Below are 18,054 nucleotides of genomic sequence, written 5' to 3' on the forward strand. Positions count from 1 at the left end.
GCCCGCCCCGGGCGGGGGGGGCGGGCTGCCAGCTGCGAGCGCGCCGAGGGAGGGCTGGGGGGTGGTGGTGACAGCGGGTGCATGCTATAAATAATAACGGGCGACTCCATTCTAGTGCTAGGCTAGTTTTTACACTGTACTTTAATACGAAGCTTCCAAAACTCCCCCTTTTTTTATAAACGACGACGACGACGACGACAAAAAAAAAAAAAAAACATAAAAAAAAATATATCGAAAGTAGGAGATGCTTATGATGATGACAATGGTGTGTGGACTGTTAGTAAAACGTGCTGGTAGTTCCTAGGATGCTTATTACGAAACAATTAAATCTATGGGTGGATACTTTTCTGAATGTTCTTGAAAGGGCAAGAAGTTCCTGTGAAAAAAAAACAAAACCATGATACTGCAGCTTTATCGAAGTTTAAAAGAGAAAAAAAGAAAAAAAAACCCACAAAACTGTAACATATCTCTTATATATATTAAAAACGTTTAAAGGTTTTAAAGATAAATTGCATTAATACAGATTGAAGTATTTTATTCTTTTTTGACTTGAAAAATTATATTTCATATTGCAAAGATGTTTACAAGTATTTTAATTTAAGTTCAGTGAACTTTTTGTAGCTGGGTTAAATCTTTTTTATTTTAGTATGGCCTTATGGCAAAGAACACTGTATTATTTTAATATCACACAATTGTGAACGGAATTACAAACCATAAAATGTGTAATGCTTTGAACAGTATTCTGTTGGGATGGAGATTTTATAGGTTCAGAAAAAAATCTTTTAAATCTGCTTCACCCAGCATATTTTCTATTCAGTGATATAAAGCATATTTTATTCTATATTATTACAAAAATGGAAATGTATAAACATATGTCAAAAGGAACTGTTGAAGCTTTCTAACATTTGTATAAATAGAATTCAGTGGAAATTACAAAAATTCTGTTGCACCACTATAGTTTTAGTATTTCTATTTTAATACATTTGTTTACCACTTGTTTATGTATATGTAGGTGACGTTACTTGAGCTTAAATGTACTTTACTGAGCAAAGTTTAAAAACAAAGTATATTTTATTTTATGATAAAGGGCCTTTAACCTCATGGTCAAATACTAATATTATATTTGCTGAGACAAAATTTGAAATTGTATCAAGAGTTTTATTTTTCTGACATTTAAAGTTCTACATAATAAAAGTAAAACTTAAGTAATGGTGCTACTTCATGTTTTTTTAAGTATTTCTATATAAATAAAATAAAATATTACAGAAAAAAAAAGGTACTCTGCGTGGTGATTTGATTTGACGTGCTGAGAGTGTCTTTTGCATTTTTTTTGTTACCCGCTTGTAGCGCTGACACGTGTTGGGAGTTTAAACTGTGTCATGTCAATGTTGCCGGAACTCTTTAGCTTGTGAAGGCTTCCAGAATAATCGTGCCAGCCATCGTACCTTATGACACGTTTTTAAGAAGAAAAAAAAAAAAAGTTTGGGTTTTTTTTTATTATGTGGCATATTGCTGGCCTTATTCCACATCTAAAAATACTATTTTTTCAGAATTTTTAGGCCTGAAAAATACTTGGTTTCGTGTGACTTGTTACTTCTAGCAAAGAAAGCATATGTAAGAAACGGAGCTGACAGCTTTCTTAGCTTGGTGATCTAAGAGCGGGGAGCAGGGGCGGCTCCTTTGTCGTAACGCGCCGATGGAGGCGCGAAGCCTGCGGGTGCTGGCTCTGCCATGCCCAGGGACCTCAGAACCGCGTCCCAGACGCGGTGTTTTCTGGAGTGGAACGAGGGCTTTGCTATCCTTCCTCAGTTCTTGAAAGTGCTTCTTGGTGTTTGGCAGTTGTGGTTCGGGTAATTGGTGTTGACAAGCTTATTTGAATGAAAAATTTATTGCCGTGTAAAATTTGTTTGCTTTTGATCATGCCCACAGTGGTATTGGGGCTTTCTGACTAATGAGGCTACGAACCCATCAGGCAAACCCCGCGATATTTTTGTTGCTGATTGTAGTCAACGTGTTTGAGTGAACTTGCTGGATAAAGCGTGTTAGAGCAGATTTCAGAAGGTGGCTGCAGACCATTTTAAATGTTTGCTTCTGAGGGTGCCGGTGCACTTTTCAGCGGGCGAGCGAAAACAGCAAAACAAACCCAAACTGTGTAGCGTATTTCATATGTTTTACTTTGTGCTCAGCAGTGTATGCCAGAGCTGCTCTGCTCTGCTCTCCTTCATGGACTCCAGAGCTGCTGGTTGGGTGGGAAGGGGGAGGAGGGAGGATGCGGCAGGGGATGATGGGATCTCTTTGTTTGATTTGATTTGATTTTTGCTTCTTTCATTGAACTGTGATTGTGCTATCATCTGATTTATAGAGTTAAAATCCCTCACGGAGTGTTGCATTTGTCTCGGGAAGCTTGTCGTTTTGAAGGGTGGAAAAAAAATCCCCAATGCTGTGGAAAAGAATCCAGAGAGTGGCAGAGAAGATGTGCTTAAATACAGAAGTGGTACGGACATTGAAAAAAACCTTGGCAAAATTGGTTACTTTAAAGGGATCAGGAAGTTTAAGTCCACGTGTATATTTTCTTAATGATGGCTGTTTAGGAAATGAACTCAAAATGCGTCAATCAATTTCTCGTTTCAGTGTAAACATCCTGTACTGGTGTCTGGGAAAAGTTGTGAAAATGACTATAAATAAAAAAGTGAATTTGATCACTTTGCTTAATTTTCCAAGCTTGGTGAAACTGAGGGGTAAATAGGGTGAACAAAAAGTGAAAACTGAATTCGCCTCCTTTCCCCCCCTCCCCTTAACGTACAATGCTGTGTGTCTCCATGGTGTTAATGGCGGTGGTATGGAAGACTGTGAGCAGCCGACGTCCCTCTGGAGAACTGCACTCGTGCAGCAGCTCGACAGCCACCCCGACCCGGGCAGGGTGGCAGGGCATTGCCCAGCTCGGCCGCCGAGTCCCTCGTTAAGTGTAACCGGCCTCATCGTCCGTGTTCGTCTTGCGGGACTTGACTTTACTCTTTTCTTTACCAAACTGTAGCTGAAGCAAAGGCAATCTCCCCCTTCGACTGTGGCTCTGGCTGCCTTTTCAGCCTCTGTATGCTGTTTCAACCCCTGCGCACGCTCCACGTGCGTGTCATTTCTGGCCGGGAAGATGGGCCGTAGTGCCTTAAAAACTGATCGCATTCGTTCCTCTTTGGCAATTACTTCGCCCGCAGAGGGACCGGTCTGGATTACTCTTGCTTTGGCGTCCTGGATGCAGCGAGTGCCTTTTGCCCCGTCTTCCGAAGAGTGCGGGGTCAGCAGCACCCACCTGAGGCACCTCCGCTGCCCGGTCCCGCCGGCGCGTTCCCCGCTGTCGGAGGGCGTTTCGGAGGTGTACGGGCACACGCGGTGCCCGTCGCGTTACGGCTCGGCGCGTTCTGGTTGCAGTGCTGTGCCCCGAACCCAAATTTGCTCCCGGTGGCAGGGTGTCAAATCCCTTGTCTTTGGCTGGTGGGGAGGAGCGCGTGTGAGCAGGGACGGCGTGGGGAGGAATGTGCGGGCTACACGTGTGCGCTGCCCCCCCAGATTTATGCCGTAGGTCAGTCCCCTGGACCGCAGAGGCCATAAATCAGCGCAGAATTTGTCCCGGGGTCTGGGGCCATATGGTGTGCGGGAGCGGGAGAAGGAGAGGGACGCCCGCGCGGAAGGAGAATAAAGGCCTGTGTTTGGTGCGGGAATATTTCAAAGCCTGAGAAAGGGGCAAAGTTCAGTTTCTAATGGAGTGCTTTGAAATATAGAGATGTATATGGTCAATGTTTGTCTTCCAGAACAAAGATCGCTTTGTTTTTCAAACGTTTGCGTGTTGGTGCTGAAAACTGTACGGGGCTGGGGGGGGCTGGGTCTCCACCGCGAGAGGCTGCCCTGCAATCTCGGCAAGTGCTCGGGGGGTGGAAGCCCCCGGCGCGGGTGAGCAGCCTGGCCCTGCTGTCCCAGCCGGCTTGGGGGGGCATCGGCGAGGACCGCAGGTTCCGGGTGCTTCCCTGTCTTTGCTAACGCACCTGTATGGTTCCCAGTGCGTATACGCATAATTATCTCAAAAAGGGGTACATTTGAACTTGTAAGAATTATTATATACAAAGTCCTGAGCTTAATTATTCCTCTGTCCGTATCTTGTCCTCCATGGAATTTGCATAACAATCAGACATCAAAGCCAGAGCCCTTTACCAGAAGAAAGGTCTTTCCACTATATTATTTTAATAAAATAAATTATAATGATCAATTTAATCTAAATTTACCCTGTAGATTTTTTTCTGCAAATCGATTGAAATGAGACTTAAAAGCAAACTTTAAATTTAGTAGTAAGAATCTCGTACAGTAAGGTATTTAAATTAAATTGCTTTTTGTTTGATGTTTCTCACTCCTCTCTGCCAACCCCCTCACCTGTCTTTTTTTCTCCATTCTCCTTGTCTTGCCATTTCGGAAATTGAAATGATGCTTTGCTGTCGCTGAAGTGAATGGGAATTCTGCCGCTGGAAGAGCATGCTGGTGAGTATTGTGTTTAATTGATCTAGAAATAGCAAAAAGTAATTATTCACCCTGCCTCTGCTTATTTGTGTTTCCTGTACCTGTTGTCTCTCTAGTAGAGATGATTTAATTAGAGAACAAAGACTATTTTAAATCTAAGGTAGTTAAAAGGGATGCTTCAGTCTGTATAATCATTTGAATTTCTGATTTACCTTTACATGATAGTCTACCTGGTAAATGCCAAAGGGCCCAAGTTTGCAGGTGAGTAAGTGCTCTATCCAATGGTGAGTGATGTGGGAAGACACTCATAACTACTGCGTTCTTTTGTCTTCTTCTCAGAAAATATATATATAAATACGTATGTGTGACCATATATTCAATATATACTTGTGTACACAGGTGACTGCTTAAAATCCTCCAGAAAATCACAGCTTAGAAAGTCTTTCCTTTTTCAGTACATTAATGTTAACAGAAACTCGCTGTAATACTAGAAAAAGTTTTATTGTAGTTTTATTCCTTAATATTAAGGATTTTAATGAAGCTTTCACAGTTGGATATGTAAAATAATTACATTTCATCTAATTTCTAACTTTGATTAAAAAGTAAAAAGCTTATTCTGCCTTAGTTCTAGTGAATTAGGTTGTATCATGATGTGCTTATATAGTGAGGAAGCTGTATCAAAAACATTTAAGCATTTGGTATATGGGTTATTCTTTAATGTTATCTGTATATGTAGAGCGTGTGCAACTCTCTGCCCTAGATATATACATGCATATATGTACAATATCGTGAGTACCATATAGCCCCAATCTTTTAAAATTCATGCGGTCTTGGTAAAGTGACATTGAATTTGCAGCCTTAAGGAATATCGGGTGTGGCTGTGGCTGCAGAAACCACCTGTAACCATCGTAGGCTGCATTTTTCTGAGTTTTGGGCTCCAGTGAAACCAGTAGCAGAAGCCTGCCTTGATCAGGATTTAATTCTCCCCATAAATTAAACTCTGGCAAATAAGGTTTGTTTGCATATAAAATCTTATCCAAGGCACACAGGTAATATTTTTCCCTAATGCGGGTTTGTTGGGGTTTTTTGGTAGGGAAGTTTTTGCCATATCTTCTGTAACAACTTACAGCTCTCCACTGGTAAGAACTGGTTAAGAAAATCAGTCAGTTAAATGCCTTCATACTAAATGCATCTTATACCTTTACCACTACAAATGTGATTGATTAGCTGTCTCGAGAAATTTATAGCCTTTGATAAGATTGCACCAAGAGAAGTGCCTTGTTAGCTTTAAATGGAGAACAAAAAGAGATTTTTGATGTTCCTCATTATTGGTTTTTCACTAGTGATGGAGATAAAATACAGTAAAGTGCTTTTTCCTCTTATGTATAAGGGCTCTTCTGCCTTTCATACCTGGTAGAATTGTGTGGCCCACTTTACATTAGTATGAATGGCAAATGCCTTGTAAATGTGACTGTCATGAATGGGTGAATAGGCCGTCGTCTCCTATTTTGTCCTTTGTCTTTACGTTTTATTCACTTTTACCTTCTACAAAAGAGCCTCAATTTAGGCCTGAGAAAACAGTAGCATGCTCCAGTTCATTATAGATCTAGTGGCAGGTTTTTTTTGATTTTGATGTTCTTTATATTTTGATGGCTGCACTAAACAGCAGAAGCTATTTTAATCAAAAGAAAATTTCAATGAGAGCATGACCTATAAATAGTGGTTTTGAAAGAGTCACAAAAGTTTCTGTTACACATTTGGAAATTATTTCCACGATTTAACTGCAAAAGGCAAGTAAATCACGCCCCTTTAAGAGTTAGGAGAAAAGGAGTGTTTTTTTCAGGATCTTTAGTTCTGCTACTGAGTCATTGTATCATCTCAGCTAATTAATTTCACCTTTTATATGCTTCAGGATTTCCGTACGTGAATGAACTAATGACACCTACTTACAGGCAGTATTGTGAAGATTAATTAATTGACATTATTGAAGTATCCTGAGGTGGAATTCCTGATGTAAGTACAAAATATTATTGCCGATACTTCCTAATTAATCAGTTTGCAGTAGCCAGCATGTGGGAATCATGTTGGTCTAGAGCAAACTATCACAGAACTGGATTATATTTGAAATCTGTGGGTTTGGGTTGTTGTGGGTTTTTTTTCAGATTTCTGGTTTTACATGTTATTTGAACAATCTTATACAGTGAGTGTAAGCATCTCCCTTCCTCATGTAGCACTTACAGGTGTGGTGGGCTTGACTTAGGAGAAATACGTGATCCCAGTGTTATACATATAGCCCTGGTAGGCTTTGTTGAGGATACAGAAAGGCAACTTCGGCTAGCAATTTTCTTGCCTCCTCTGTGTAACATTGCTAACCCTTTAAAACGTGATGCCCTTTTTTGATGGAGATGCAAACGTTAGCGTTCTGAAGAAGCGTACAGCACTGATCTAGTAATCCCTGTGCGTGTGGCTGGGTATTACTGAACAGAGCTTTTCCTGCATGAAGGAGGATGGGAGGAGTGATGTCTTACATCACGAAGCATCGGAAGGGAATTGATGTTGTGAAATTGTTTGTAATTTATATGGATAATAAGATCTATTCTTACTACTCATGGCTGGGATGCTGTTTGCATAATGATATGACTACAGCTGTGCGGGTCTTAGACCACATGTTTTAAAATGGCAAGAATAGCTGGGAACAGTGGAATTTGTCTGAGCCTTGCTGTGATTAAATACTATGAAACATGTACCTAATTTTTCATAATGTTGAATACACAGTTGGCAATAAGGTGAATGTAGTTGCTGTCTGTATCGCTTTCCAGAGACCAATCACATTCCTAAATGACTTGATACGCTTTTTGTTGTTGGAATTGTAAGTCACAAGAGCAACTGTTGCACAAGTGCAGGCGGGAGGTTTAAAGCTTCACAAACATTCATATTTCTTTCTCCTGATGTCACTTCTTTAAAAAAAGAAGTCAATCACATGCAATTCTGAAACTGCTTCATGTCTGACACAGTTGAAGATGTTTTCAGGCCACAAAAATGTAACTTTCTATGACTAATTTGAATTAAAAACCCACTCCGGCAGAAAATGTCCTCAGTCTTTGGAGTCACATGGTTCTTGGAAAGCCCTTTCTTGGCTGTGCAGGAGGTCAGTCTTTTAAGGAGAGAGTCTGTGCACAAACGTGCAGCGCTGCTAATGAGAGGAATTTCACACTTCTCCCCCTGACACAAGCTCTGTGTTCATCCTGCTGACTGCTGCCTCTAAAGCCTTTTGATATTAGATGTTATAATGAATGCTGGGCTATTACTGAGCCGGTGTAGCAAAATTCTGTAAGTCTAGCTAAAGAGATGGCTTCCAGAAGGCAGGGTCACCCACTCTGCAAAAAAAAAGTAATTAAAGGTGGGGGTCTCCTGTTTGTCTCTGAGTGTGTCTCTGCTACATGACTGTCCTTCCTTTCCCCAATTTTCAAGCCAAATGGGCCTTTCATCATCACTCTGGCTTAGCAGCAAAGTTGTCTGTTGATAATAGCAGGCTTCACTTCTTCCCCAGCTAACTGGGAAGCCAGGCAGCCAAAGAATGGCCTATCCAAAATTAGGATATGCTCAACGCACCATCCACTGGTGTTGTTCCCATCAGCCTAATTATATGACTTTTGGGTCAGACAATGTCTCATTGTGTGGCCCTTGGCAGCTACGGGATGCCTAATGCTGCATGAATGTCTAATGCAGAGTTTGATGGCTATAACTGAGGCCTCAGTTCCACGCTGGAATTGAAAATATCCGTGTAGTTTCTGTAGAAAACCAGGTCAATGGTGCTCCCATAAAGCATTAGCCCCCAGGAGAGCTATCGGTTGCGCGCTGCCTGTACAAATCCATGCAGGGTGAGCAGTTTATGGTGCATTTCTCTTTCAGGTAAATGACAATTACGGAGTCAGATTGATTCAGTCTTTAGTGACCTACTTCAGAATCTTAATTTATTGCAAGCACCATCCCTCATCCATTTATCTCTATCTTTTCTTCTATTTTGTGCATTTAAGAACACTTGTGAACTATCTCATGAACATTGCAAGCACAACGAATATGGCTTTGTATTGGTAGGTTAAAAAAGAAAAATCACTTTATGTTTTCTTTGACTGTAAAATTTTAGGTAGAACTATCCTATCTTTACAACACTTCCTGTAAAAACCTGCCTTTTTTACAGGCAAAAGCAAGGTATGAATGTAAAAGGCAATTCATTGTAGATGAAGGCTGTAATATGCCTGTTCATTTCAAAGGAGAATGTATAGCTAATTACATTTTAATTAAATGTCTAACGTCAACAGCTGTTTTTAAGGGATCTGTTAAAGCTACATTTATTTTTAGTATTGTTTAAGATCATCTTTCTTTGCATGCATCTCCCTTAATGCATTATTGCTTTTTAAAAAGTTTTCCCTCTTTTAAAGTACTAACCAACGCTGGCATATATTAAAGGCTGAGCACTGGTAAAATTTGTTTTTTAAGATGCTGGCTGTGACTTAGAAAAGTAGAGAGCAAAAAGACATGACACCACCAAAACGCCCTTTGTTCTCTTTTTTCTCCCAGAAGTAAAAGGTTCCAGTTCCAAACCCCAAATTGCTGAGGCTGATTTTCAACTGACAGTGGTTTATGTTGGCTGGCTGTTATCAGTTCCTCTACAATGCAGCTGCTAATTACAGTAATAGCACAACTATCTCTTCAGACTGAGTGAGCCACACTGATTTAATCCTTTCGCCCCCTAAATCAAGAGCAGCGTCAGCGAGTGTCCTCTAACTTGTAGAGAAAAAAAAAAATCTAACCCCTTTCAACATGAAAAAAACTTAGCCAAACTTCGGGTTTTACGTATCAGGGCTTGGTCCTGTTGATTTTCCTGGAACTCGTGTCAGCCCGTAAAGCTTCAGGTGTCATTGAGGCTTCTTAGTGCTCTTGGTTTGTCATTTCCAGCCTGGATCATCCAGAAGCAGAGGGGAAGAAAAAACCGAGTCTTTTCTCAGCCTGTAGAAGCTTGGAAACTCTTTCAGGGGAGTCACCAGAGCCTGCCGTCTCCCCACCGCTGCAGGACTTCGAGGTGAGCTCTGTGTTGGGCATGAGGGTCAGAGCCACACTGGAGATCTCCGTCCCTGTTCCAGCGACACCCACATCCATTGCTCACCATCTCTGCTGTGAGGGGACGACAGCTCTACCCTGCTCATCTCCACTTCCACCTGAGCACGCCTGGCAGCCGGTACTGTGCTTCTGTGGAAGAAGGGGTTGACTGCTCGCTGCTGAGCAGCTCCCTGCAGTCAGGCATCGCACCTCCAGCACCCCGCGGGGTATGGCTGTAGAACTGCTCTACCTGTCTCATCCGTGGTAAAATCATTCAGGGACATCTTCCAGCCCTGTGTCGGAGTTAAAATGCGCCCCCCCGCCCCTTTCTCTCTGCTCTGGTCAGAGGGGTTGTGTTCATGTTGCGGTGGATTTGCAGGTAGCCTGGGTCTGGCTGATCGCTAGCTGCTCCTTCCAGGCAGTTGCTGGGCTTTCTGTAGTTATGTCATCAACCTGCATTAAAGATACCCTCTGGAACATCCTCTGCTCCCCCTATCCCCTCTCCTCTTGCCGAACTGCATGTTTTTACATGATTCAGAGTCTTAAGCACTCCAGAAATGGAGGGAATTATTTGAGAGATGATTACTGTATTGCTGTGCAGGAATATGTAGCTAATACCAGTTTACTATCTAAGCTCTAATTTTCTGGAAACATCAAAACCTAGTAATCATGAGAGCCCTGTGTTGGTTTTGGAAGGTAGTTCCATTATAGATTGGAATGCCGGTGTACTTGCTAAAATTGCATAAACAATAAATAAGAATTCATTATCTTGTTCAGGAAACTAGCCAAGAGGCTCAGAAAAACTTGACGTCTGAGGCTAAGATAATAATTGATCTAGGGGCAGTAAAATAATGGCAAACCAGAAAAAATGGTGAATCTTCTAGTTTTTCACTGATAAATGGAGATTTGTAAGACCCATGATTTGCAAGAGTAGAGTTGACCCTTTGTATTTTACTGTTAAATTTGTCTTCTCTCGTTATAAGTGCACTGCGCCTAATTTTGATCTCAGGCAAGTGTAAATCACAGTTAACACTGGCGAGACATCGCTGTAATTGCATATATATATATCTGAAGCCAGTGTATTTGAGAGAAAATCAGACCTCTTCCACCAGATTCCTCAGAGGAGGAGTCTCTGAAAGCGGAGCAAATTCACACGAGTGATACGAATTATCCCTAGCCTGATGCTGCTGTAAATGAAAGCTGAATCTGACCAGCTTAGTGCCGTGGCTTGAGCAGTGTTTTTGATGAAGCATGCCGCAGCTCTCTGTACAGCAAAAAAGTCTTTTATTTCAATAGTGTAAAGTGATTAGAAATACTAAGATGTGTGGTGTTTCTTCAGCATGGTGAAGGACACTCCTATGTCCACTCCTGACGGAGGTGTCAGCCGTTCGTGGAGCAGCAGGCAGCTTAAACTGTTGTAATGAACTGATGGGCTAACTGAGCCAAAAGATGATCCTTTGGGTGCTTGCAAGCATTTCTGAGGATATCATACTGAGCAAAAACACTTGCTATGATCTTGCGGGACATACACAAGAGAGTTGTTAGAGTTGAGCTTGCAGCTGTGCTGTCTGATGTCAGTAAACCACTGGATTTCTCCTCTCAATTTAGTTATTAAACAGGGAAATAGTCTTGGCTTGCTGTATTAGGGTGCTGTGAAGATAAGTGAACTTGCATTAAAACATGCTTAAAATTCTGGATTGGAGAGCATAATAGAAATGCGAAGCGTCTTGTTATGTTAGATGCCGTAGAATTAGCAAGCATGGTTAATCCCTAGTGTTCAACAATAATTTCTCTATACCAGGACAGAAAAACAGGGCCAGTAAGAAACATGCAGCTGCTAGGCTGATGGTGGCTGCAGTGAAACAGCATTTTGATTTGTTGGTCTCTCAGAACTTTGCCTAATGTGTTACTATTTCTTCTTGTTAGAGCTGATTGAATCGCATAAAACCAAATTCCAGGAGCTGAATAGCTACACGGCATTGTATTAGGAGACATACCAATCACTCTAGGATTGCTTTCCTGATGTCAACAACATGTACTGCATACCAACATCTGCACTGTACCAGAGATGCTCTTCTACGTGTCTGGAAAACTACATGACAATTTGTGCAAGATGAGCATATCTTGCGTGCTCATGCTGGGTTATTGAAAAGTTGAGTAACCTGACTTAGTGTTATTTTCAATACTATTTACCAGCAGACTCTATATATTGACTTTTAGACCTACTGTTGTGTTGGATGACCATCAGATAGTAATTGCAAAATTCTTTTTTTTTATTTTTGTGTGTGTGTGTTTTCACAGGTAACACTTATTTAGCAAAGAGTCATGTAGAAAGCTCCTATATTTTTTTTAACCAACCTTTTTCCTACCTTTCATGTCTCAGGTCAAGGTAGTGTACAGACAAGCTGCAGCAGATGAATTGTGCAGAGAGATGGTGAGGATTTGCTCCGATGCATTGAAGCATTCAGAATTTCAAAAGTCCTGGTGAATCCTAAGCTACCCGAGTCAACGCGCACTTTCCTTCTGACCTCAGTGGATCCAGGATTTTCCTGCAATGTACATTTGCTGCCTGGACAGCAAGTAAATGTTTCTTTGCTTGTGTGATCACACACGTAAGGCTTCATGGAGCAGGTATGTTCTGTGTGGCTGGTAACTAGGGGAATGCGTGTTGTCTCCAGTCAGAAACATGCTTTTCCTGTTGTGAAGGCTATTCAAGTTATCTGTGTATAATATCATGAGCTGGAAGAGAAAGGGGATTTGTGCCCTTTGAAGAAGCTCCTCTAGATTCTTTTCTGTCTCTCTTCAGTGTGATACACCACCATTTACATTCTCGTTTATCTCTGTTTCTCTCCTGCTTGCTCTTTTCTTTCAGGCAGTTAGAGTCTGGCTTTGGTCTTGCTGGATGCAAGTTTTCATTTCAATGTGTTACTGGATTTTTTGGTTCTGGTGCAGAAGCCAGGCTGTCTTACAGCATCTCCCCTTTGCATTAGACCCTGTCAGGTCTCTCCTGCACTGATGCACTTATTAAAAGCTTAGTTATTTATTCATTTCCTCTTCACTATCTTTAGGTATACACCTGGACTTGGAAATGATCAGTCATGTTTTTTTCACGTTGCCTTGCTCTTTTTGTTCTCTTCTATGAATATGGAAACCCATGTTGTTGGAATAGGACTCACCCCTGGAAACCAATGTTTCCGACTCATTTATCTGTATGAATTATTTTCTGGATTATCTTTTCTGCTTTTCTGAACAAAACTGCTAACATTGAAGACTCCAAGCCCTTTCTTTTTGCCTTACTGACTCACCAAAATACAGCAAAACTTTTCCATTTACAGACATGACTGATTAACCTGACTTCTTCTCATTGCTATGGGAATGTTTACAAAAACTAGTCCATTTTCAATTATTGCTTGTATTACTTGTATTATTGTATATTATTTATACACCTGCCTTATTTTTTTTTCTTTTGCTACTTATGACCCTCTTAAATGCAAATGTTTTGGAAAGAAATAAAAATCACATGTTGTGATAGGGCCTATTGGTCCCGTAGGGCCGGAGTGGTCTGGCTACTCTATTCCCCAGCTCCCATAGCTGAGAGCGCCCTGCGAAATGGAAGAGGCCAAGCCATAAGAGAGGAGGGTGCTCTGGGATTTGGGAGTGACCCCCTCCAGTGCTGTCCTAAAGCTCTGGCTCGTGCTGCAGGGTCTCCAGGGACCTTTGTTTTACACAGACACTTCAGCTGTGTTCTGGCAGGAAGGCGATGCACGGGCTGTCTCTGCCCTTGGTCCGGGAGGGGACGATGTGCCTGCAGACCTCTCCTAGGGAACGGAGAACAAGTGTGACTGGGGTTGCATACTGGGGACGAGCTGTGGAAAAAGCTGCCTCTCAGTAGGGATGCCCGGGGGTGAAAGGATGGTCTGATGGGACAATTTTGCTTCAGATTGTGTTTTTGTGCAGGGTTTTGTTGCTAACCTTGACTGAGAGAGATGGAGGTGATTTAGAGCGTGCTCTGAGCTGCAGCCCACTACGCATCCTTTTAAGATGCTTGAAGACTGGCGAAGTAAATAGCATATTACTACAGCCCTCAGAGACCAGACTGGAGTGTGTGTGGAGGGCAAAGGGGGCTGGAGGGATTTGTCCTCCTTTGCTGCATCACATAAACAACTGAAAGAAAGCTAGGAATTAGAGATTTTGATGGGAAAGAGCAAATCACACCAGAGAGAAAAGGCCAAGCTACAGATAAGCATGGACTACTGCGCTTCCTCAAGACAAGCAACTACCCGAGCGTGTCGAGCACTTGCACGTGCAAAGTGAGAAGCAAAAGACAGGGGAGACAACGAGGTGGAATAAAGCTTTTGAATCCAGAAGTTCCAGTCACACAGTGAGATGTGGTTTGTTTCAGGGAAATGAGCATTTGCAGTCACCCGGGTCATCTGCTGGTACCTATCTAGACAGGTGCTGCTAAACCTTCTAAATTCAAATAGTTTAATTTTGAGGGAAAACCTACTAGTACAGACCAGTCTGGAGACACTCTTCTGCATGCAAATGGGAAAGGGGGAGGCTTGCTTTAGAAGCACAGGTGTAACAGACATAGCAAAACAGAGGAAAATGAAGGTATGCTGAGAAAAGCTGAATGTTGGGTAGAGTAGAGAAAGAGCCTTTCATAGAGAAGTCACAGCAATGCAGTGACTGCACTGAGAACCATTAGCCCTGCCCTCTAAAAGCTGCTTGGTTATTGGAAGTTAAGGGGAAATTCCCTATCGGATCAATCAGTGCTTTAGATGGCACAAAAATAGGCAATTTCCATGCTGTAAGTTTAATTTGCCTTTTTTTTTTTTTTTTTTTTTTTTTTTCTTTTTTTTAAGCATAAAATGTGATTAGACTCCAGGCAATTTCTTAGATGTTGAAGAGAATGGATGCGAGGCAACACTGGGGCACAGGACAGGTACGTTTTCACATGTGTCGTGATCATTAATAAGGGGCTGTTCACGATGCAGGTTGTCACCTGGTAATATAAATCTGATCTGAATCAAGAGGCATGGCGCAATCACACTTCTGTCAAATTAGCCAGGATGAATGATGCAAAGTTTATGCAGCTTTGTGTTTTCAGATTAGCTTTATGCTTGCTGTGGGAGGACGGCTGACAGTGAGCCAGACAAGGTTAGCAGCTGATCTGGCATGAAGCCTTCCAGTACAGAGATACCCCATTAAAAAATTTGAAACAAGTTTGCAAAGGTAAAGTGAATTTGCATGGGCCCAGTACTTCCCATCCGGTGGTCACAATGTTGTGTAATACCACAAAAGCAGATTTAGCTTCTCCTCAGGTTGCCAGCGCAGCTCCCTGAGGTTCAGTTTTCCAAGGCGTAAGCCCCTGGTGACCCCCATCGGAGCAGAGCAGGAGCTCAGCACGTCAAGGGACAGCCTGGCAGGTGCCGTCCATGCATGTGAGGCGTGTGGACTGGTTGTGGCTGTGTGTGGAGAGCCTCAAATTTCAGCTGCAACTTAATTCTGGGGAAGTGATTGGTTTGGGGTTGTTTGGGGTTTTTTACATAACTGTATGCAAGTTAATTCTGAAGATACCTGCAGATGTTTCCAATACAACAAGCTAGAGAAGAGTGAGCTCACCTGAAATGGTAGGTTAATATCTGAGTTTGTGTTAAAGCTGGTTGTATTCCCTGGAGCCAACTGTTAAAATCTCGGCTGATTTCCAAATGGGCATTAAAGGCTTCCTCCAGCCAGCTCTGTCTGCCCTCTGTGCCTCCTCCTGGAAACCTCTGGCTCTGAAAGGGACTTCTCCCTCTCCCCACCTCCTTTCTCCGCCTTCCATCTTCATGCTGTCCTTCTCTCCACCCTGCTCCTCTATGTTTCAGCTGCATTTGCCCCACTAGTAGTTAATCTGGCAACATGCACATAGTAACAAGACAACTCAATGTCCCACATAAATCAAATGCAAGTGGGAGATGGATGGTCGCACAAACATTTGTGGACATGGGCCAGGTGGGAAGAGACCGGCTTACTTCTTATAGGGCCAGAGTGTGACTCTCCTTTGGTTTCATTAATGTAATTTGTGTTCACTTGCATGCTGCCTTTCCAGGGCGCAGTCCATGAAAGGTACTTGTCTGACTGCAGCTGCTCACTCACTTCAAGACTGGAACCAGTACCAGTCATACTTGAGATGAGTGAAGATGGCCAAAGAAATCTCCAGTTGCTGTTTGCTAAAAGAAGCCCCGCTACCAGCCCGTGTCGTACCTGTTCTGCAACCCTGCTGCAAGGGGTGGGGGTAGCACTCTGGGAACTGGCTGGGGAGAGCTGGGGGTGTCTTGAATTTATGGACTCACAACTCTTTAGGGTGTAGCATCAGTTAGAGGGGCTGTCTCATGATTTTGATCTCTGCTGGGATCAAAGTGCTTTCTTAAAATCAAGCAGTCTCTAGTAGTTTGGGCTAGAGGTGCTTTTTCTCTCCCTATGAGCAAGTAACAGCCCTGCTGCCAGCCAGTGAGGTTTTCTGCTAGTATAGCTACACCAGTTGCTGTAAACAGGTCCCAGGTTAGCTCATGTCTTGTCATCATTTAGTTTTACCTTAACACAGATTGTTTTTTCAGTTCTGACTACCAGAAGCTGTGAAAAAAAATCAGATTAATGATGAGTTTCTCATGGTATCAGTTTAACTTAGTATGATATAATTTCCCCCTTTAACAAAACGGATTGCTGAAAGATGTATGAGAACAGATGAATGTTTTCTGCCTGAACAGCTATACTGGGAACTATACATTTTGCATAGGTCTGCTGTGTCTGCAGCTCAGAGAGCTGAAAAGGAGCGTGATAGGCACTACAGTAACTTGGTAGTGTAAGGGAACTGCCTTTGAGCAGACATTTCCTTGGCTGGATGTGAACAAAACTTTTTCTCTGGACACCCACAGGGAGTGGAGAGAAAGGGCATTCCCCCGACATGACTGTGAGCTGACACTTGCCCTCTCCCCTGCCTCTTCAGGGTGCCTGGGTACCAATTTCTAATCCTTTGAATTGTGCCTAAACTGGTGCCCAGAGATGAGGGAATGGATATCCCATGTGGGAACACTGAGCCTGGCGTGTTATTCTGCATTCTCTCAAAAATGGAAAGTCGTTAAAAGTAAAGATGATGGATAAATGGAGTTTAACGAAGAACTATCTTTGGGTGGGATCAATGCTGAAGTAGCAAAGGGGTAGAGAGACTAATTTCCTTATAATAAATGGCTCCACTTAAATTTGATCATCAGAAAAGGGTAATACATGTTTTGTGGAATAAGGAAACACCACTGCTAAAAAATAGTGCGTTCATTTTTATTGAGTTTCCCCAATTTTAATAGTTGTGTCAGGAGAGGTAGGTCTCCTTTCTGCATAAAAGACAATTTAGAACAAGTAGAGAAGCCAGAAATATTGGTACAGGATTTTAAACCCCCTGAGAGTGTCCCTGATGCCATGTTTCTCCCTTCAGTGCTCTGTCAGTCGGGATCTGAAGGGGAATATGAGCCGCCGTGGTCACCTACTGCTGCACGATGGGCTGGTAGAATCCACGGGGAAAGCTGCTGTTCTAGAATTGCTCCACATTGTTCATGCTTCATTACTGATAGGAGTAACTGAACAAGTGGCTTCATGGTCTTCTCTTGCTGCAGCTTTGGTCAAACTTCCATATGTGGTTTTGTTAAAAGATATTTAACACAAGGTTTGGGGTTTCCCCCCCAGAAAAGATCGGTGTCTGCAAGAGAAATTTCTCCTTACAGTTCCTCCTAGGAAGGATTACCCAGGTGTGTGTTTGTCGCATGGCTACTCTTGTTCAAATCTATAGAGGAAAAAGGGAAATTGTGGCAAAGGCGGCAACTGCTTGGAGGTGTCAGTCTTTTTTCTTGGTTAGCTGGGAGTTGGGGAGGACTTCTGGTGATTGCTTTCTCTTGCTTTCATCTTTTTCATGTCGCAAGAAACAACTGCAGGGCAAGGAATTGCTAAAGCAGGTCTCAGCCATGTATTTTCATAGTACAGAGTGATATTGGCTTCCAAATTGTCTTTTTCTCCCAGAAGAATATAGTGATCATTGGTGACAATAACTGAGTTGTATAGAAGACAGTTTCTTCCACCCATCTGCTGAGAAGTACCTTGCTCCAGTGGAGCTGTTCTGCCCATTTCTGGGAGTCAACTTGACATCAGTAAAGTTTTCAGCCGTACTGGATGAAAGTTAATTCCATAAGAACAATTTAGGCTTGCCTATTAATCTATAGATGAGCTTTTAAACTGATGTTTAAACCCCATCATTGAAGTGAAAGGAAGTCGCCCAAGTAAGAGATCAGAATCCTTGCAGTTGTGTTTTCAGTTTCTTTGTGAGAAATGTGACTTTTCCTTTCCTGCTCTGGAGAACGCATGTCCCTCCTCCTGTCAGAGTGGATCAGCACTGGCATCTGCACAAACCTTCTTGCTCAG

The 18,054-nt window shown here is 42.4% G+C and overlaps 1 protein-coding gene across 1 annotated transcript in view; it reads left to right on the forward strand.

Moving 5' to 3' along the window:
- The window catches only part of MEX3B (mex-3 RNA binding family member B), a 4,380-nt gene extending 2,503 nt beyond the window's left edge, over positions 1-1,877 (forward strand). Inside the window, exon 3 of the mRNA XM_010572291.1 lies at positions 1,658-1,877. Coding sequence (XP_010570593.1) covers positions 1,658-1,877 — 220 coding nt within the window. The remainder of the gene's footprint in view (positions 1-1,657) is intronic.
- The last annotated feature ends 16,177 nt before the right edge of the window (positions 1,878-18,054 follow it).

This window comes from Haliaeetus leucocephalus, unplaced genomic scaffold, assembly GCF_000737465.1.
Source record: "Haliaeetus leucocephalus isolate CR32 unplaced genomic scaffold, Haliaeetus_leucocephalus-4.0 Scaffold339, whole genome shotgun sequence".
NCBI classification, from domain to species: Eukaryota; Metazoa; Chordata; class Aves; order Accipitriformes; family Accipitridae; genus Haliaeetus; species Haliaeetus leucocephalus.